Source organism: Pseudorca crassidens, chromosome 5 (assembly GCF_039906515.1).
Source record: "Pseudorca crassidens isolate mPseCra1 chromosome 5, mPseCra1.hap1, whole genome shotgun sequence".
Lineage (NCBI taxonomy): Eukaryota > Metazoa > Chordata > Mammalia > Artiodactyla > Delphinidae > Pseudorca > Pseudorca crassidens.
This window is the reverse complement of record NC_090300.1, coordinates 78,993,386-79,016,632: the sequence shown is the minus strand read 5'-3', so window position 1 is coordinate 79,016,632 and position 23,247 is coordinate 78,993,386. Positions and strand designations below refer to the sequence as shown.

At 36.5% G+C, this 23,247-nt stretch overlaps 1 protein-coding gene across 4 annotated transcripts in view; it reads right to left on the bottom strand.

Annotated features, from left to right (window-relative positions):
- The window catches only part of ZNF148 (zinc finger protein 148), a 125,935-nt gene that overhangs the window by 59,155 nt on the left and 43,533 nt on the right, over nt 1-23,247 (bottom strand). For all 4 annotated transcript variants that reach the window (XM_067738632.1, XM_067738635.1, XM_067738633.1 and 1 more), the window contains one exon: nt 16,939-17,287. In XM_067738632.1, coding sequence (XP_067594733.1) covers nt 16,939-17,271 — 333 coding nt within the window. In that variant the 5' untranslated portion in view covers nt 17,272-17,287. The remainder of the gene's footprint in view (nt 1-16,938; nt 17,288-23,247) is intronic.

Here is a 23,247-nt window from a genome sequence, read left to right as displayed (position 1 = left end):
CACGATTTTGTATCTCTTAATCTGGTGTTATTTCCATTACCACTGGGTTGGCCGAAAAGTTCCTTCAGTATTTTTTTTTTTATTTATTTATTTATGGCTGTGTTGGGTCTTCGTTTCTGTGCGAGGGCTTTCTCTAGTTGTGGCAAGCGGGGGCCATTCTTCATCGTGGTGCGCGGGCCTCTCACTATCGCGGCCTCTCTTGTTGCGGAGCACAGGCTCCAGACGCGCAGGCTCAGTAATTGTGGCTCACGGGCCCAGCTGCTCCGCGGCATGTGGGATCTTCCCAGACCAGGGCTCGAACCCGTGTCCCCTGCATTGGCAGGCAGATTCTCAACCACTGCACCACCAGGGAAGCCCTCCTTCAGTTTTTAAGTGAAAATAAAGACACGTTTTTCATTTTCACCAAGGACTTTATTGAACAACGTATTCACTGTTTTGTTCCACTACCTTCTGCCATTTTTCAGGCAACTCCATAATTCCACGTTCCCAAAACTTTTTATCTTTTTGAGCAAAGAACTATTCCAGGTGCCTTTTACAGTCTTCCAAGAAACTGAAATTTTTTCCATTAAGAGAATTTTGTAAAGACTGAAATAAATGAAAATCTGAAGGTGCAATGTCTGGTGAATATGGAGGATGAATCAGAACTTCCCAGCCAAGCTGTAATAGTTTTTGCCTGGTCATCAAAGAAACATGCAGTCTTGCATTAACCTGATGGAAGATAATGCGTTTTCTGTTGACTAATTCTGGATGCTTTTCGATGAGTGCTGCTTTCAGTTGGTCTAATTGGGAGCAGTACTCGTTGGAATGAATTGCTTGGTTTTCCAGAAGGAGCTCACAATAGAGGACTCCCTTCCAATCCCACCATATACACAACCTCAACTTCTTTGGATGAAGACCAGCCTTTGGTGTGGTTGGTGGTGGTTCATTTCGCTTGCCCCACAGTCTCTTCCGTTCCACATTATTGTACAGTACCCACTTTTCATCGCACATCACAATTTGCTTTAAAAACAGAACGTTTTCATTACGTTTAAGTAGAGAATCGTGGGACTTCCCTGGTGGCACAGTGGTTAAGAATCCGCCTGCCGTATGTATAGCTGATTCACTTTGTTATAAAGCAGAAACTAACACACCATTGTAAAGCAATTATACTCCAATAAAGATGTTAAAAAAAAAAAAAGAATCCAGCTGCCAATGCAAGGGACATGAGTTCAATCCCTGGTCCAGGAAGATTCCACACACCTTGGAGCAACTAGGACCGTGCACAACTACTGAGCCTGTGCTCTAGAACCCGAGAGCCACAACTACTGAGCCCGCGTGCCACTACTACTGAAGCCTGCACGCCTAGAGCCCGTGTTCCACAACAAGAGAAGCCACCGCAACGAGAAGCCAGCGCACCACAACAAAGAGTAGCCCCCGCTCGCCACAACTTAGAGAAAGCCCACCCACAGCAACGAAGACCCAACGCAGCCAAAAATAAATTAGTCAATTTTTAAAAAATGCTTCCCAGGGCTTCCCTGGTGGCGCAGTGGTTGAGAGTCCGCCTGCCGATGCAGGGGACATGGGTTCGTGCCCCGGTCCAGGAAGATCCCACATGCCGCGGAGCGGCTGGGCCCGTGAACCATGGCCACTAAGCCTGTGCGTCCGGAGCCTGTGCTCCGCAACGTGAGAGGCCACAACAGTGAGAGGCCCACATACCACACACACAAAAAAAAAACCAAAAAGCTCCCCCAAAAAAGTAGAGAATCGCATGCGGAAATACAGTCAAAAAGGTTTTTTTTCACTTAACTTATGTGGAACCCAAATATCGAAGTGATTAACATAGCCAAGCTGGTGCAAATGATTTTCAAAGCTTAATTTGGATATATTGAGTATGTCGGCTATCTCCCTCGTGGTATAACATTGATTGTTTTCAATTAAGGTCTTGATGTGATCACTATCAACTTCAACTGGTCTACCCAACCGAGAAGCATCGTCCAGGGAGAAATCTCCAGGAAACTTCGCAAACCACTTTTGACACGTTCAATCAGTCACAGCACCTTCTCCATTTGCATTTCAGTTGGGTTTTTACCTTTCTTGAAATAATAAAGCATAATACACCAAAAATGTTGCTTTTTTTCTTCCATCTCCAATATTAAAATGGCTACACAAAAATTCACCAATTTTGATATTTTTTTTTAATGCATACTGATATGACAGCTGTCACAATACAATCAAACAAAATTGTTTCAAATGAAGTTAAAGACAACTTAGTGCTACTAGACCATCTTAACGGAAAAAACCAAATGAACCTTTTGGCCAACCCAATATAACTGCTTCTTAAAAATCTAAATTAATCAAACTTATTTAAAAAGATTTTTACACAAACATATTCCATTTTCCCTTATATAAACTATAGTTAGGTTGCTGCCAAAATGTGGAAAGAACTTCTAGTGGTTCAAGCGAAAGGAAATAATTTTTTAAAAAATAAAGTAGACAAAATGTCAACAATATTTATTGAAGTGTTAAGACTTGAGTTTCAATCCCTTCTCTTCCAATTATTATTGGGCAAACTTGGCTTCCATAAGTAGCACGGAAAAATAAAAAAAGCACAGGTTGGGAGTTAAAAGAAATACAATCTAATCCCAAAGAGTAATACTAGCAGCATGAGGGTAAACAACTAAAATTTAATCATTTGGAACTTTCTTCACCTATAAATGGAGGGAATATTCCTCACAGAACTTCTGTAGAGTTAAAAGAGATTATATATGTAAAGCATCAATTATAGTACATAGCAATATATAGTTGATTTTTTGATGTTACTGATTATCATAATCATTTCCTCATCTGTTTATTAGTGGTATAATAATATCCAGCTTATACACATCAGAAAATCAAATGAGATTACATAAAAAGCACCCTGAAAACCTTCAAGTTCTAAATAAATATCTATGGTTATTAATTATTATTACACAACTGCAGATGTGTAACTGCTTAGATACATAGAAGATTACCAATTTCTACAGACATCTCCACTTAGACATCCTATTATCTAAAACTCAATACTGCTAAAAATAAAACCTTTTTTCACATCAGAACCTCCTTCCAAACTCCCTGCCTTTCTTTTCTTCCCCGTGCCTTTCAATATGCTGTATTATATCCCAGTCTCCCATCTAAAGACATCTTTTAATTTTCTTCTCCACTCCCAACCCAAGACCAAGTCCAGTTGTTTTCCTTTTTTCTCAATATCACGTACAAATCTGGAAATTATATTTCACATTTCCTACTCCAGATCATTTAAAAAGACATTAAATTGGGAATCTCATACACTACTAGAGGGAGAATAAATTGATCAACATTTGTGGACTATAAATTGGCCAGTATATAATCAAGAGTCTTAAGAAACCTATACTGAAGAAGTAATCTCACATGACAACAACGCCTACATGTAACATCACAATATTATTTACGATCATAAATAAAGTGCGAACAGTCTAATACCCAGTAAAGAAAGAGTGAGATAAATTACAGTACAGCTATATGACATACAGTAATTAGAAATCTTACTTTTGAATAATATTAATGACATAGTGAGATGCTCATTGTTTGAGGTTAAATGATATAGATAAATATGTTGATAAATATATTTTTACAATTTTACACAAACACAAATACATATACAGCACATTTTATATAAACACAACATATGCAGAAAACAAACAAAAAAAGGAAACACTAAAATATTAACAACAAAATGTTAGTGATTATCCTAGAGTAGTAAGATTACAGCAATTTTTATTATCTTCTTTATAGTTTTTAAATTTTTACATTTTCTCAACAAACATGTGTTACTTTATAAACCTAAAAAGACATTAAGTCCAGTCTTAGTACACATCCCTAGTATTAATCAAAGAAAAATCTATTCATTGTTATCTTAATGCATTAAGTTATTCTAAGAAATGAAACATTAAGCCAGCAAAGTGAAACTGAAAAAATTTCTATGGGTGAGTTGGAAAAAAGAAAAAGCCATCAAGTAAATCTTGATCCCTATCTCACATCATCAGCAAAAATCAATTCCAAACGGATTGTTAATCTAAATGGAAAAGGAAAATCAAAGTTTCTAGAAGTTAACGAAGGAAAATATCTTCATCACCTTGGGGCAGGCAAAGAATTCTTAAATAGGATACACAAAACACCAAAAGGAAAAGACATAAATTGAACTTCATTAACACTGACTTCTGTTCATCAAAAGAGTAAAAAGGCAAATCAGAGTGGAAGAGTGGAAAAGTTAACTGATATATATATATCCAATAAATTATATAATATAAAGAACTATTACAAATCTGTAAGAGAAAGAAACCTAATAGAAAAATGGGCAAAAGATGAACAAGTAAGTACCTTACAAAAAAATAATATCCAAATTGTCAGTAAACATGAAAGGCACTCAATTTCATTAGTTATCAGTGAAATGCAACCTAACAGATACCAAGGATACAGAGCAATTAGTATAAATTGGCAAAACCATTGAGAAAAACTTCTGACAGAAATTCCTATAGCTGAACATATCCATACCCAGCAAACTCAATCCTAAGCAGCATAAAACCAACAGAAATGAGTGTGTACATGCACCGAAAGACACAGCCATGAATATACACAGCAGGGAATTCCCTGGCAGTCCAGTGGTTAGGACTCAGAGCTTTCACCGCCAGGGCCCGGGGTTCAATCCCTTGTCGGGGAATTAAGATCCTGCAAGCCACTTGGCACAGCCAAAACAAAAGAGCACTTTTCAGAACAGCCAACATCTTGAAACAAGATGGCTATTATATCAGATATACTAGAATGAATAAATTTTGATACATTCACACAACTGACAATTATACAGAAATGAGAATATGCAATAACATGGACATACCTCATAAAAAATGTAAAACAAAGAAATCAGACATCAGAGTAGATAGTACATGATTCTATTTATACTGAATTCAAAGTCAGGTAAAGCTAACTGACCATGATAAAAGTGTTTGGGTAGGGGTTATCTTTAGGAATTAGAGGAGGGTTGTGACTAAAAGGGATACAAGAAGGGGAGGGCCTCTGGGATACTGATAATGTTCTATGTCTTAATGTATCAGTTACACATGTATGTTCATTTTTGAGGAAATTCGTGACTTACAATTTGTGCACTTTTCTGTATGAATGCTGTATTTCAATAAAAAGACATATACCTAGAGAAAGAGCTTTACAAATATGGAGACATACAGATACAAGAAACATGCTTGTGTATATAGATATCTCTATATATAAGCATGATCCTTTCATCATTATTTCATTCAAACAAATCTAGTAATAACAAATATCCATCAATAGGGGAGCGGTTAAATAAAATAAGGCACGTCACTTAATCATTCATTAAAATAAATAAGCTTTATATGCAATAACATGGAAATTTCTACAAAATGTTATTAAATGAATAATGCAAATTTCAGAAGTATATAAAAATAACATCTAATTTGTATAAAACAAAATGTATATTTTCATAAGATATATATTTACAAAACACATTATATAGAAATAAATACAGACACATATTCTGTACGTTTGTTATAAATTTAAAATTTCCAGGATTTCAGTATTAGTGGTTATCTCTTTGGAATCAGAGTAGGAAGCAAGGAACTTTTACTTTTTTCTTTGTTCTCTTCTATACTATTTTAATTTTTATAAGGACTATGTAGTCCTTTTATAATAAACTTCATCATACAATTATGAAAAAACCCCAAGTAGACATCTCTGAGACTGATCTACCTAGAATGACCCTATCACAGCCTTGTCTATAATGATTTACAGTCTGGGCACTACTTGATGTAAGAAAGAGTGTAATTCTCATTCAGTACCACTATCTCACAATTCCAAACCAAGCAATTAGACATCAAAGATCAGGCAGAACTATATGAAAAGTGTTAGGAGACTGGCTATGTTATTAAAGAATCCAAAAAGAAATCTTCTATTAACAATTTATGTCCACCTAAGGGGAAAAGAAAAAGATAAATTGAGTCCAACAACTTTACGAGCACTGGAGGATACTGAAAAATAGACCATTCTGGGTTAGCTCTCTAAAACAACCTACTAGTGGAGACACCTTGATTCATCGACTTGCCAGGTGAGTTGAAATCAGTAACAATAAGCAATAATATGACTATCACCAGGAAAAACTATAAAGCAAGATTACTCACTCCATATTTTCTGCTAAAATATTGATTTCCTATCAAACAGGACACTTTCTAAGCGCCATACAAGCAAGTAAAATCTTGTTTAAAATAAAAACCCTAGAGAACTGATATAAATTACCATGTATTTTCTTTAAAATGAGCTCAATTAATAAATGTGTTTCTGAAAATGACAGCCAAAGAGTATGCTGAAGTAAAAAGCATTTGAATGTGGGCGGGGGGAGTACCTCTTTAAGTATACAGACCCAATAAAAGCCAATGCAATCGCCTCAAAAGACAAGGACCCAAGCTGCAAGGAACATAAAATTACTTCTGAATCCCCCAAATGAACTTTAAAAGAAATACAATGGTAATAAGAACTGGCTACAACTAATAAATAACTTTGTTGAAAAAGTATACAATGTCATAGGGATAACAAGTTGGGAGTTAGCCAGAAAGAGAGGAAGAAACATATCATACCAATGACTATTTAAGCAAATAAATAGAGCCACACAGACTTGTCACCTTCTAGGATGATTGTGAAAGATCATTTGTTACCAATAAATGTAATACAATCCGGCAACTAAAACAGAGTATAAAATATGTGGCAAAAATAGTTAAGTATCTTAAAATCACTGACATGGATAAAATGATTATTATTTTTGTTGTTGTTAAATAGGAGAGGAAAAGTCACTCATTACAGGACATATACTCAAATTCCTAGCAACAGCATATTGGAGTTTTATTGACTGGAGCAACATGTATTTGGGGAAATATCTATACAATTCTCCTTAAACTAGTGACAGGATTTAAGGCAATTTTAAAACTAAAAACAAAAGAGAGGTCTTAAAGCAAGGGCTAAATAAGTCTTGAGTTTCCTAGACCATTAAACAAAATAATCATAAATACTAAATGCATAAAAGGATGTCTACAATTTTATTCATGCTGTTTTACAGCACAGAAATTCATGACTAAAATTAAAAAGATACACATGCGCTGAAGTATATTTTTTCAGGAGTCATAAATACCTGAAATAACTTACACTTTATTATATCATCAAATGACTAGAACATGATTTTTTATAGCTCCTAATTTATAAAATCCTTTCGTTCAAGTACAATCCAATAGCCTTCTAGAAAACAAATGTGGCATATATCGTTACGAATGATAGTTTGCTCTATTTTGTCAATACAAACATGTCCTTTACTCTTCAACATACTTGATATCAAACTGGAAAAATATAGACCATAAAGTTCCCAATTCCTCTTCTATGGGTGTAAGAATTAAAAGGATAAGCCAAATACTTTTTTTCAAGTTTCTGAAATAGATTTAGTTTTTGAGTTGAGAAGCTTTCTAACACAGTGCTATCCAATAACGCTTCCAGCAATGATGGAAATATTCTTTATCTATGCTTATACAGAAGCCATTAACCACATGTGGCTACTGAGCACTTGAAATGTGGCTAATGCAACTGAGGAACTGAAATATTAGTTTTAGCTCATTTTAATTCAAATTTCTAACATCTTTGAAAACAAAGTTCTAATGAGCAAACTACGGACATTCACAAGTTGGCCTGCAGGACTTCCTGGTGGCGCCGTGGTTAAGAATCCACCTGCCAATGCAGGGGACACGGGTTTGAGCCCTGGTCCAGGAAGATCCCACATGCCACGGAGCAACTAAGCCCATGCGCCACAACTACTGAGCCTGCGCTGTAGAGCCCACGAGCCACGACAACTGAGCCCGACTGCCGCAACTACTGAAGCCCCTCTGCCTAGAGCCCGTGCTCCGCAACAGGAGAAGCCACCGCAATGAGAAGTCCGCGCACCGCAACAAAGAGTAGCCCCCACTTGCCAAAACTAGAGAAAGCCCGTGCGCAGCAACGAAGACCTAACGCAGCCAAAAATAAATAAATAAAATATTTTTAAAAAAAGGTTGGCCTGCAGACTTCAGACTGCTGTTGAAAATGTAGAGCCACAGAGTTGAAGCTGGGTGATTGATTTAGAGTAGTAAGGTCAAGATAAATCCTGAAAACCAGCAGTTACCACAAATGGAAAACTTTTACTTCAACTGTCACGAAACAATAGGGTGTTTACATAGGCTACAGAACCTAAACTGTTATTAACAGTTTAAGAAAACACAAAACTCAACTTTTTGTTTTGAATTAACAAAAGAAAGTTAATATGAAATAAAGTTCTTTGTGACTTCCAAGTGAATGAGCAAATAAAAGGAAAAAACACTTATATGTTCAATATCTATTTTTAAAAGACTTTTAGCACACAATCTAGAAAGGATGAAAGGCCATGCAGCTTAAGCTTTCACATTCTGGGGGACCTGGATCATACTGTTCTACGTCAATGCCCTCTATTTAACTCAAAAATGTATATTCATGATCCCAAGACCTGCCCTTCACCACTTTGCCTTATCAGCAGGAATGCATAAGTAGTAAGTAAGGGACAAAATGTCTCATGTCTGTTATGTACTACTATAAAGCAATATTACACAAATCCTAAATTCTGCCATTTGGTATACAGTATGAGACAACTTTTCATTGATTCATTCTCACAAGGGACTCAAATTTATCATCATCTATTAGGAGTAACAGGACTCAATTATGGACTATCCAAAATTTGGAATATCAAGCAGGTATTTAAGAAGTATTAGAAGAGTAAGGAGTTGAGAAAAGTGCAAACCATGCTGGTAAATGGAAAGAATAGATAAAAAGCAACATGACCCTATGTATGGTAGGCATATCAAAGAAGCACTGAGGAACATACACCAAAATGTTAGGAGTGATTATATCCAGTGGCAGGGGTATGATAGGGTATTTATCCTGGAGATATGTACACCTACGTTCACACAAAAACCTACACACGAATGTTCACAGCAGCTTTATTTGTAATAGCCAAAACATGGAAACAATTAAAATGTCTCTCGATAAGTGAATGTTTAAACTGTGGTACAACCATACCATGGAATACTACTATATAATTAAAAAGAACAAAGAACTGATATATACAACAACTCAGATGGCTCTCAAGGGCATTAAGTGAAAAAAGTCAGTCTCAAAAGGTCACATACTATGATTCCATGATATAATATTCTCAATATGACAAAGTTTTAGAGATGGAAAACAGATTAGGGTAGGAGAGCCAGGGGTTAGGAATGGTGGGGGTAACAAGAAGAGGTGTGACTACAGAGGGGTAGCATCAGGAAGATCTTTGGTATGATGCTCTGTATCCTGAGAGTCATGGTAGTTACACACACCTACATGTATACAAAGAAAGGTCTAAAACAGTCATCTAAACTTCTACTTTAAGAAGCTACGAAAAGAAGAGCAAATTAAAAATAAAGTAAGCAGAAGGAAAGAAATAAATGAGAGTAAAGATGAAAGAAAGTTCAAATGAACGATAGTGAGCTCAATAAAACCAAACCTTAATCTTTGAAGAGACCAGTAAAACTGATAAACCTCTACCCAGATTAATCAAGAAAAAGACAATTAGCACTATCAGGAATGTGAAAAAAGAAATTATTACAAATCCTTTAGACAATAAAAGAATTAAGAAAATATTATAAATATTTTTGTTCAATTAAAAAATAAAAGAATGAACAAATCCCTTGAAAAATATAATTTATCAAAACTAAATCAAGAATAAAATTTAAGGGCTTCCCTGGTGGCGCAGTGGTTGAGAGTCCGCCTGCCGATGCAGGGGACAAGGGTTCGTGCCCCGGTCCGGGAAGATCCCACATGCCGTGGAGCAGCTGGGCCCGTGAGCCATGGCCGCTGAGCCTGCGCATCCGGAGCCTGTGCTCCGCAACGGGAGAGGCCACAACAGTGAGAGGCCCGCGTACCGCAAAAGAAAAAAAGAATAAAATTTAAAATCTGAGTAGCCTTACATGTTTTAAAAATTATATTTGGAAGTAAAAACTTTCCCACAAAGAAAACTCAGCCAAAAATTAGCTTTATTGGTGAAGTCTACTAAATATGTATGATAGAAATAATACCAATCTTACACAAACCCTTACAGAAAACAGAGAAGGAACTATTTCCTACCCCATTTTTAATGTGGCCAGTATACTTAAAACAAAGACTGCAAGAAAACTAGTATCCCTCAGAAACATACACAAAAAAATTCTTTTAAAAAAATTAGTAAACTGAATCCAGCAACTTATAAAAAAGATGACACATCATGACCAAGTGTGGTTTATCCCAGGAATGCAGAGTTGATTTAACATTTGAAAATCAATCAATAAATTCACTATATTAAGAAAAGGGAGGAGGGACTTCCCTGGTGGCGCAGTGGTTGGGAATCCGCCTGCCAGTGCAGGGGACAAGGGTTCAAGCCCTGGTCCAGGAAAATCCCACATGCCGCAGAGGAACTACGCCCGTGCTCCACAACTACTGAGCCTGCGCTCTAGAGCCCATGCTCTGCAACAAGAGAGGCCACCGCAAGGAGAAGCCCGCACACTGCAATGAAGAGTAGCCCCCGCTTGGCGCAACTAGAGAAAGCCCGCGTGCAGCAACGAAGACTCAACGCAGCCAAAAATAAATAAATTTATTTTTAAAAAAGGGGGAGAATCATATAATCATCTAACAGATGCAGAAAAAATATTGATGAAGTTATACATCCATTCATAGTTTTAAAAAATTTCAACAAACTAGAAAGAAAACTTCTTCCACCTAATAAATAAAGATCACCTAAGAAAAATCTATAGCTAAAATAATTTTAATGGTGAAAAGCTGAATGCAGTCCCCTAAAGATCAGGAAAAAAGCAAAGATGTCTACTTTTACCGCTTCTATTCAACACTGTACTGGAGGCCTATTCAATACAATAAGGAAGAAAAAAGAAGTTAGATTGGAAAGGAAGATGTAAAATTTATGGATAATAGGGACTGTGAATAAACCTAAGGAATCTTACTAGAACTAACAGGTACATATGATCACAGAATACATGGTCAATATAAAAAGAATCAACTGCATTTCTATATACTAGTTATGAACAATTACACATTGAAAATTTTTTGAACACACAGCAACAAAGACCCAACACAGCCATAAACAAACAAATAAATAAATTTATATTAAAAAAAATACAGCTATCAAGAGCAATACTGATGCAGGAGGGAAATCCAAAAGGGAGGGGATATATGTATACGTATGACTGATTCATTTTGCTGTGCAGTAGAAGCTAACATAACATTGTAAACCAACTATACTCCAACAAAAATTAATTTAAAATAAAAGAGTAATACTAATGCAAAGATAGACACTAAATGAAACAAAATGAAAACAGAAGAGAAATAGTTTAACTTCTATAAAAATGTACCCAAAAGAAGTGAAAACAGACTTGCACAACAATGTTCATAGCAGCTTTATCCATAAAGGTTGAAAACTAGAGATAATAAATAACCATAAAGAAGGAAATAAATAAACAAAAATTTAGGATAATAAAACAACAGAATGTTAATCAACAATGAAAAGGGATGAACTACTTATACACCCAACCAACATGAAAAACTGCAAAAACACTATGCTGAGCAAAAGAAGCTGGAGAAGAAATTTTAAAATACCTACTTCATTAGTGTGACAACTAAATAACCAAGCCATCATTCTCTTTCTAATGCAACTGAAAATTAATTTAAAATACATCACAATAGACTACTGCTTTGAGGTGTTCAGTACCAACACCTGAGAAATGAAACCCTCACTCAATCTCTAACTTGTGGTATTATACTATAACACAATAGGAATGCACACTTTGTAAAGATGAATGTTACTTTTTAATATACTTATCCACAGGAAAAGCAATTATTATTTTACATTGTTTCAGTTACTTTTCAATTAGTAAGTTAAAAACTAGGTGAAAAATACTGATGTTACAGCTATTTAGTTCTTTTTAAAAATTTTTATTTATTTATTTTCTTCGTTGCTGTGCAGAGGCTTTCTCTAGTTGCGGCGACTGGGGGCTACTCTTTGTCGCGGTGCAAGGGCTTTTCATTGCGGTGGCTTCTCTTGTTGTGGAGCATGGGCTCTAGGAGTATGAGCTTCAGCAGTTGTGGCACGAGGGCTCAGTAGTTGTGGCTCACAGGCTCTAGAGCGCAGGCTCAGTAGCTGTGGCACACGGGCTTAGTTGCTCTGCGGCATGTGGGACCAGGGCTCAAACTTGTGTCCCCTGCACTGGCAGGCGGATTCTTAACCACTGTGCCACCAGGGAAGTCCCTATTTAGTTCTATATTAGAATTTTTTCAAATAAAATTGATATTCTATAGTGGAAAGAAAAAAAGAAGCTGGACACAAGAGTTACATATGATTCCATTCACATAAAGTTCTCAAAGGACAACACTAATCTATGATGGGGGGAAAAAACCCACAACAACTGTTGTGGAGTGAACTGACCAGGAAGAAACACAAACTTTCTAGGATGATGAAAATATTCTGTACCTTGATGCCTTGTGGGTTATACAAGTTTATGCAGTTGTCAAAACTCTAAACTATAAACTTAGGATCTCACAGCATTTCAATTTAAACTTTTTCTCAATTAAAAAAAATTTCTTTCACTCAAAAAATATCTGACTGCCTACCACAGCCCAGTTACTGAGAACACAAAGTTAAAATACAGGTTCCAGAAAAGAGACCTCAGGGTCCTGCAAGCCAAGAAATGAAAAATAAGTTAGTTACTATAATGAAAATTACACAAAAGAAAGTTTTGAGAAGTGAAAAACAGTAGACTGCCAAACAAAGAGTATTACAGGTATATACAACATGTACAGAAGTAACAGAAAAAATCATATTGGACCTGGGCAACTAATGTAATTTCAGTGTACTTAAAATATGAAGCGGGGAGAGGGGCTTGAAGCACTGTACACAGGGGCTGGATAAGATAAGAAGAGACCTGATCACAGGCCCTTTCAGCCCAAGCAAAACACATTTCAGCTGTTTAGCAATAAGAAACCTCTGAAAAAGTTTTGGTAGGGGAGTGATAAGTATAAATATCGTTTTGGAAAGATCACTATAGGAACCATCTGAAATACAGACTGGATAAGGGTCAGGCTACAATCAGTCCAATAAGAAAGCTATTGTGGAACTTCCCTGGTGGTGCAGTGGTTAAGAATCTGCCTGCGAATGCTAGGGGACACGGGTTTGAGCCCTGGTCTGGAAAGATCCCACATGCCACGGAGCACCTAAGCCCATGCGCTACAACTACTGAGCCTGCACTCTAGAGCCACAACTACTGAGCCCGAGTGCCTAGAGCTTGTGTTCTGCAACAAGAGAAGCCACCGCAATGAGAAGCTTGCACACCACAATGAAGAGTAGCCCCTGCTCACCGCACCTAGAGAAAGCCCATGTGCAGCAATGAAGACCCAATACAGCCAAAAATAAATAATAAATTTATTTTTTTAAAAAAGCTATTGCAATCAATAGACTACTTTATCCAACAACAGCAAAACACTAATTCTTCTCAATCTCACATGGAGCATTCACCAAGACAGATGACATTCAGGGCCATAAAACACAACTTCCCAAATGTAAAAGAACAGAAAATCATATAATAAACACTCTCAGACCACAACAGAACTAAACTAGAAATCAGTAACAGAAAAATAGTTGGAAAATCCCCAAATGCTTGGATATTAAACAACATACTTCCAAATAACACATGAATCAAAGAAGTCTCAGAAGAAATTAAAAGATAAAATGAACTAAATGAAAATAAAAATACAACTTATCAAAATGTGAGGGACACTGAAAGCAGTACTTAGAAATTTATATCATTGAATGCTATATGAGAATGCCATTTCTATATATCAGAAAAGATCTAAATCAATCACCTAAACTTCCACCACTGAAAACTGGAAGGGCAGATGGCAAATTAAATCCACAGAAGAAATCATAAAACTCAGAGCAGAAATCAATGAAACTGAAAACTGGATATCAAGAGAAAAAATCAAAAGCTAGTTCTCTATAAAATTAGTAAGTCTTTACTGGGGGGAGGTAAAAATGGGGAATTGGTGTTCAGTAGGCATAGAGATTCAGCTTTACAAGATGCAACAGTTGTACAGTAGTTCTAGAGATCTACTGTACAACAATGTGAGTATAGTTAACTGTATGCTGATACTGTATGTAATACCATATGCTTAAAAACTGTTAAGATCCTTTTTAAAAAAAAAAAGGCAGCAAGCCTCTAGCCAGGCTAAGAAAAAAAGAAGATATAAATTACTGATATCAGAAATGAAAGTGGGGACATCACTACAGACACCATAGACATTAAAAGGATAATAAAGGAATACTATGAACAACTCTATGCCCACAAATTTGATAACCTAGATGAACTGAACCAATTCCTCAGAAGACACAATCTGTCAAAACTCACACAAGAAGAAACAGACAATCTGAATAGGTCTATAGCTATTAAAGAAATTGAATCAGTAATTAATAACCTTCCAAAAAAGAAAGTACCAGGCCCTATGGATTCACTGGTGAACTCCACCAAACATTCAAGGAAGAAATTATACCAATTCTCTACACTGTCCCAGAAGACCAAAGCAGAGGGAATACTCCTAACTCATTCTATGAGGCCAGGATTATTCTAATATCCAAACCAGACAAAGATATCGCACAAAAAGAAAACTAGACCAATCTATCTCATGAACATAGATGCAAAAATCCTCAACAGCTATTAGTAATCTGAATCAAACAATGTGTAAAAAGAATTATAAGCCACAACAAAGTGGAATTTCTTCCAGGTATGCAAGGCTGCTTCAACATTTAAAAATTAATTAATGTAATCCATCACCATCAACAGGCTGAAAAAGGAAAAGGCTACTGCAATGGACTAGGTAAAAGTTCGTGAGCACATCTATTAGAACACAACTGTAAGTAGTTATCCATTCATTCACACCATGTGCCAACACCTGGGACATAATAGAAAATAAGACAAAATTCATGCTGTCATACATAGATAGAGCCTACAATCTTATCAGAGAGACAGACAGTGAACAAGTCCCTATTGCAGGAACTACACCTAGACCAGAGAGAAGTGGCAAGCTGATGATGATGAAGTTTTTTTGTTGGTTTTTTTTTCCATACGCGGACCTCTCACTATTGTGGACTCTCCCGTTGTGGAGCACAGGCTCTGGACGCGCAGGCTCAGCAGCCACGGCTCACGGGCCCAGCCGCTCTGCAGCATGTGGGATCTTCCCAGACCGGGGCACGAACCCGTGTCCCCTGCATCGGCAGGCGGACTCTCAACCACTGCGCCACCAGGGAAGCCCAATGATGAAGTTTTAACTAGGTTAAAAAACAGGGAGGGGCTATGACTGAGGGGAATATTACAAGTAGGATATACAAAGGTCCTAAAGCAAAAGAAAAAGCACAGTATATCAGAAGTACTGAAAGGATCCAGGTTTAATATCACATAAACAATAGAAGAGGATTACATTACAGTTGTAGTTTTGCTGGTCATCAGGTAAAAATAAAGATACAAGAAGGCAAAGAAAAACACTCAGCCTCCTTACCTTCGTAAGCCTCCCACACTCCCCGCCAGCATCAGCACCATGCTCAGGAAGGCCCTGCTCCTCTCTGCCTGGTTTGCCCTGGCTGTGACTTACCCCACACTACTCCCAGAATTCATCACTGACCTACAGTCAGTCAACCACTGTCCTACTACACTTGACCAGTGACCAAGATACAGAAACAACCATTGACTTGTATTTGGAGAACACACAGACTTTCGCATTACCTACTAATGTAGAATTAAACACCTTCAGCTCTGAGGAAGAAGTCACTAAGGCCAGAATTGATAATGAGTCACTTCACACAGAAAACTTATGGAGTAAAGATTATGAAGATGTCACTGCTGGTTATTCCAAAGAGCCCGTGACTGAAGCACCAGATGAGCCCAGCATCTTCATGGGAAGCAACGAGTCCAGCTCACTATTTTTGTGTTTTTGTTAGAAAATGAAGCAGTTCTCATTAGCTGTGACCATCACTCTGCTAACTACAACTTTCTAAAAAGATTCTGAGCCTCTGAACAAGCCTACCATTCCATTATAGGTGCTTGAATAATTGCAAAGACTGAGACATAGGATGTACCCACTTGAGGAAAGAGTGGCAGAAATTGTACACAGACAGAAAAGGGACATCTCGTAATCTCTTCACCATGTCCCGTTTAATGTGGGCCCAATAAATGTTCGTTTGAATTGAAAAAAAAAAGTTATGGGTGCCTACAAAGGAGTACCTTAGGTGATGACCTATGACATCCAGGGTAAACAGACTGAAGAGCTGATATCCTTTTTACAGATAATGAAAAAAATAAAGATGGCAGGAACTGCCAAGAGTTACAGGATTTGAAGGAAAAACTCTGAAGTGTACAATCTTTTTCTAGCTGTGCTCCAGATTCAATCCTTCTACTCTTTAAGGAGAAATCCAGAAGTTGAAACAAAGTATCTTTTAAAATTAAGCACTTAAAATTTAATACACACACACAAAAATTCAATACACAGTAACCCTGATAAATAGATAAATAAATGTTATCCAGAAAAGATAAGTTTCTGAAATGTATGTAATATCAAAACTTAATTTTGCCTTTTCAGCTATGATTTTTTAACCAATATTTAGTATATCTATTTAATAATGGCCATTTGAACTATTTATATTCAGCCTTTAAACACTTTCTGAAATTTCTTCAATGACTTGTATCACTTAATACAAAATTAATTATGTTTCTAACTGTAAGTTTAGTATCTTATAAAGGAATTACTTACAGGGACATTAAGTGCATACTGTAGTCCTTGAGGAAGTCTTTCATGTGTCTCCATCTGCTCTTCATCATTTTTCACTGTCTCCTCATGGACCATGAGTTCATCATGTGATATCATATCCTGTTGTCTCATTTCACTTTCTTGTAACACTTCATCTGCAGCAAGGATCTCCTGGTGAGGCATACTCCGATCTTGAAGAACTGACTCCTGCAGCTCTCCAGACACAGTAGACTGGCCAGACACTCCACCCATTACAACCATTGCCCTGGAAGACTGCATTTCGTCTATGCCGCCACATTTAAGAAATAATCCTTCCAGTTTGTCGTCAATGTTCATGCTTAAGTATAAATGCCTAGAAAGACCAAGTTTGGCAACAAAGCATAATAAATTAGTTTTATATGTCTACCTGAATTTTTTAAATTTCAAATTATGAAAGGTACACACTTTAATAAAAATGTTTTATTCATATAATTCAATATTGCCTCCAATTTAAAAATTACCACGATAAATTTCCAAAGGCTGGTAGAGTAAAACACAAATTTTTGTTTTTGACATTAAGACACAAAATCCTAATCTATTTCATTATGAAAAATGAGCATGACATAAAGCAAATTGGGGGAAAGTATTCGTAACACCAGAAAGATCCACATCCTTTAATATACTGAAATATTTTAAAAATAAAAAGAAATAACATTAAGAAATAAACTGAGAGAACAGTATTAGGCAAATCATAAAGAAAAATTAGAAATAGTCACTAAATATATAAAATAATATTCACTTACAGTAGTAATTAAAGAAATGAACATTAAAACCATATTTTATCCACCAAACTGATAATAACTCTTAAAAAATACACCTCGGGCTTCCCTGGTGGCGCAGTGGTTGAGAGTCCGCCTGCTGATGCAGGGGACACGGGTTCATGCCCCGGACTGGGAGGATCCCACATGCCGCAGAGCGGCTGGGCCCGTGAGCCATGGCCGCTGAGCCTGCGCGTCCGGAGCCTGTGCTCCGCAGCGGTAGAGCACAGCAGTGAGAGGCCCATGTACCACAAAAAAAAAAAATACACCTGACGTTGAGGTGGCAGGGGGAAAAAAGAAGACACTCATCTACTGACAGTGGGAGTATATTAGTTCAACTATTTTCAAAGGTAATTTGGTACCATGTATCAAAAGCCATAAAAATGCACATATTCTTTGAACTGGTGACTTTACTTTTAGGAACCTATCCTGATGAAATCAGAAGTACATATAAAGATATGCATGGAAAATCACTATAGCAGTACTTCAATAGTGAAAAACTGGAATTACACTGCATATTCAACAAAATGAAACTGGTTAAATTATATTCATACATATGTTTTAAAACTAGACTACAGTAAACTTACTAAAAATCATTGAATCATACACTTAGGATGGGTGAATTTTATTGTATATAAATTATATCTCAATGTTTTTCTTGAAAACAGAATCAGAAAAATGGCTATCCTTGGGTGAAGAGGCTGTTGATAGGAGGTAGGAAAAGGCGCCTGGTCTGGGAACTGACAATGTTTTTCCTGAGTTGAATGCTGATTGCACAGGTGTGCTCACTTTGTAAAATTTTAAGATGTATATCTCTGTGATATGCATACATTTCTGCCAGAATAAATTCAAATTTACTGAATTTATGCTTCAGTAAAAAGTTAAAGTCTGTTGGAATTCAAAAAATATCCATACAGTCAAAAAATATTCTTGAAAAATACTTGAAAATTTGGGTAAAAAGCCTGATATTAAGGGAAATGTGTGTATAAATATGTGTTTGTACACAGGTTTATTGAAAATGCTAACAATATTAATATTACCACTGGGTGGTGAAATTACCAGGCTTTTTTCATATTTACATTTATCTCTAATTTGAAAACTTTCTATAATAAAATTTTATTCTTTCAAATGCTTTTAAATTTGTTAAAATGGAAAAAGCAGTATTTTCATTACTAATATATTCTTAAATAGTTGCACATGATTAAATAAATTTAAGAGGTCATGATAAGAACTAGACACTATTAAATAATTACATTATCTTATTACATTATCTTATTTTTTCTATTATAGAAAAAACAGGCAATATTAAATCTTCTAACTTTCATTGCTGTAAATTCGCACTCCATTGTGTTACTTGAGGAACTAGCATAACAATAATCATGAAATCCAAAGAAACTTCATCTCAAAGAATGTCAGAACATTGGTACTATTTGTTTTTTATCAGATTGTGCAAAATAAACACACACACTCCCCCAACATGATGGGCCCACAATTAGTAAATGCATTAACTATGTTTCAGTTTAGTCACCTCTTTCCCAAATCAATCAGGTAGTAATGGTTACTACTTTGATCATAGCTTTCAGAGGTAAAATAAATGATCAGTTAAATTCAAATACACTACTGAAATTTAAATACTCTTTCATTTACTAAGGTTATCATCTAGGGAGAAAACTTTACTTAAATGTACAGCTCAAAAAACAGCTCATATAAACAGCAAAGTAAATAAAAATATAATTCATACTTGCTAACTTTGTCTTCCCTGGTACCAGGTAGTATGGTTAAGTCCAGAATACATATGGGACAAAGGAACAAGAATCTAATTTCTCTTTCCAAAATCTTTAAGTAGTCTAAAGGACAAACATTTAAAACATATCACCAAATAACTGTCCTATTCAAATATTCTATTTATCACATTTCTAGAGAATAAACGATCCCACAACTAAGTGAAATTTAAGTCTCTTAGGGTTAAAATTTGCTTATTTCTTTGGAAATCCTTACCAAATCAATTATATTCTTCTAATCTGTTTATTGTTTTCCTAAAGGATTTGGAAAGCCCCCAACTTAAAAGGGACGTATATATACACAAAGCCACCCTTTATCGCTGTGACATCTGCTATTGCCACATACATCATTATTAAAAAAAAAAAAAACAACCCACACCCTTGGGAGTTTTTAAAGAATACGGGAGAAGTAAAAGAAGTAGTTATTAAAAGAAGACATTAATAAAAGACATTAGACAAACTGACCTAGGACAGAACTTTTTTTAAAAAATTAGCTGAAGTTGAAACTGGCTTACTAACCCAATGCAAGGTCTATATTTCCCTAAAGTAGTGGTCCTCATCTCCAATGTTTTTTGTCATGCACCTCATCAATTTTTTAAAATTTATCATATCCTAATACATGTATACTATTTAAAACTATACCTATAATACTGTGTTAATATGTAATATGCCTATTAAAATAAACATAAAAACATAATTTTTTTTTAACTAACCTTATCTCTAACATCAGGCTGAAACAGTGAGTACTGAGGAAGTCAAAGTACTTTGGAGAGAGAGAATATCTGGGGGGAAAAAGGCAGGTTTGCCAAAAAGTGCCAGAATGAGGGATTTGGAACAGGAAGATACCACACCTCAATATACAGGTAGTAAATAAAACAGGAAGTGGAAATACTGTTAATGAAGGCAAACTTGACCTCCTCAAAAATTTTCTTGAAAACAGGCCATATATACAGAAAAAGGAATCGCTCTTCGTTACATATGGTTTCTTATTCCTATGACCCCAAATTAAGCCATATATTTCAAATTACTGGCTAGCCTAAAAACTGTTCTTGAGACAATTTCCCTTAAATACCAGAAAATACAAAGATTTCAACACAGATTTCAATATCAATGAACACTGCTTTGACAAGGTTTTAAAGTTAGTTTTGGAAAATCTGCCAGAATGAAAACTGTATGTACCACTGAGCCAGCAACCTCACTGCCAGGAGTATATACAATCCTATGTATGTGCTTAGTCATAAAAATTAACCAAAGATGTATGTACAAGGATGTCTGGTGCGACCTTATAATGGAAAAAGACTGGAAACAACCTAAGCATCCAGTAATAGAAGACTTGTTAAATTAATTATGATTCAACCATATACTGGAATACACACAGTCATTAAAGTGAATGAGGTAGTTATATGTGCTGGGTAAAAAGTTTTCCAAGATATATTAAGTGGGAAAAAAAAAATCAAGAAGAAGATACATAGACAAAAAAGTAAGCCCCACTTGTATCACACACCTCAACCAGCGTCTGGGCAGAGTAAGCTGGACAGGAAATAAACAAGGCTCTCGAACAAAAAAAGTTAATTTCACTAAGCCCATGGTAAATGGGAAAAGGACAAAGCTACCCTAAGAAAAATGATAAAGAAAAGTATGTTTTTTATTGTCCTTGAAGCTCTCTTATATGCACTTACTATCTTTAACTTTCCCCCTTGTAACTCCTACATGATCTATGTCAAAGCTCTTATGTGCTTCTCTGCACATTCAAAAACCCAAATACAGCAAAAGGTCCCATGCTCAAAAGTTAACACAGGCTACTTTCCTTCTCTAATTTCAATATTTTCAGGAAGGATCAGCTGAGTGTAAAGAAAGGAAACTGATGTTATCAATCTGCACTAACATGTGAATATTTAAATGTCTCTTCCTGCTAAACCTTCAAAAAGCCAACTGTTTTTTGACCCAAATGTCTATACAATTAATGGAAATTCAGGTGTCAGGAATATTACACAGGAGAGAGAAAGAAAGAAAGAATGCTTAAGTCATGTCACTTATGTGAAAGGCTGCTCTGGAAGAAAAAACAAAATAAACAACTAATCTGCATTCCCAGGAGCCTCTGTCAAATGGGGAAAAAGCAGGACTAGGTGGAGTAATAAGCAATAAGCCGCCCTGAGCTCCTTGTAAATGACCCATTATTCTCCAACTGAAGGAAGCTTGGGCAGCTGACAAAGAATATAAAACCGCAGAGCTGTTATGATCCAAGACAGGGCGGACAATGATGTTCTAGAACTAATTCAGCTAAAGGTAAGATGGCACTCCTTCTGGAGTTACCCAGAACAGAGACTGCTAAAAACTAGAACTTAGTAAGAGAGGGAGGGAAGGAAGGGGCCCACTTCAGGCCAATTTCTCTGAAAGCCCCCTTTAGCAGATTATTTCAAATGCTGCATTCTTTTCCCCCTTCCAAGTTTTGTTCTTCCCTCATCTCCATCCCTCTGCCAGAGAAGCTAGAAGGTATAGTAAAAGGAATATTGAGGGGACCACATTCAGCTTTCTGCTCCATTCAATTCTCCCTCTCCCACACACACACCCACCCCCACCTTTCGTACCGAAAAATGTTTGGTTCAGCTGTGTAAAAGTAATCCAAATTGCAGCCGATTAAGAAATCCCTAGTCATTTAAGCCTAATGGCAATGCGGTACTTAAAGAGAATATAAATTATCAGCCATCACTTTCTCCTGCCTTCCAGAAAAGACAGTTGACTCTTCTTGTTGGACCTTCTAATTTAATGCTTCTAATCAACTGTGTGCAAGCAATTAGAAACTATGCTTTATAGATCTGTATAAGTTGAAATAGAGTAAATAAGCTTTGAGTCAGGGCTTTTTCATATTTTCAGAGGACAAAGTTAACAGAAGCATAATATATGAACAAGTTGGGCATTACTACTCATTTTTTTTATTTTTTTCGGTACGCGGGCCTCTCACTGTTGTGGCCTCTCCCGTTGCGGAGCACAGGCTCCGGACGCGCAGGCTCAGCGGCCATGGCTCAACGGGCCCAGCCGCTCTGCGGCATGTGGGATCCTCCCGGACCGGGGCACGAACCTGTGTCCCCTGCATCAGCAGGCGGACTCTCAACCACTGCGCCATCAGGGAAGCCCTACTACTCATTTTTAATCAACTATACAATGCTTACTGCGTTTTTTTATGGGCATTCTATAAATTAAAATGGGAATTCAACTTAAAAATTCTATAAATTATGGGAATTCAACTTAAATGCTTACTGAGTTTTTTATGGGAATTCTATGCAATTAATAAGGAAAATGTCTTTCCAAATTTATTAATAGGTTTGAGTCTATATTATAAAATTCAGAGATTATCATAACCTGGAGAAGAAAGACAACTAACATGTGTTGAGGATCTACCAGATGTAAGACACTATGCTGGGCACACTGATATGTTACTTCACTTAATATTTACAGTAACACTCAAGACAGTAATAGTATATCCCCATTTAACAGACGAAGAAACTGGAGTTTACCCAAAGTCACAAAGCTAGCATGTAAACTGGGATTTGAAAACAGACTTACCTCGTTTAATGCACTTTTTACCATACCGTACTACCTCCGTCTTGAAAAGGCCCTGGACACTAAGAACTCGTTGAACTCATTCTCTTCTCACCCACCCACTCTGAAGCCACCCTGTCACCACTGCTTGGCTTGGTAAAGCAATCCTTAGTTGGCTACCATCGCATGGCTAC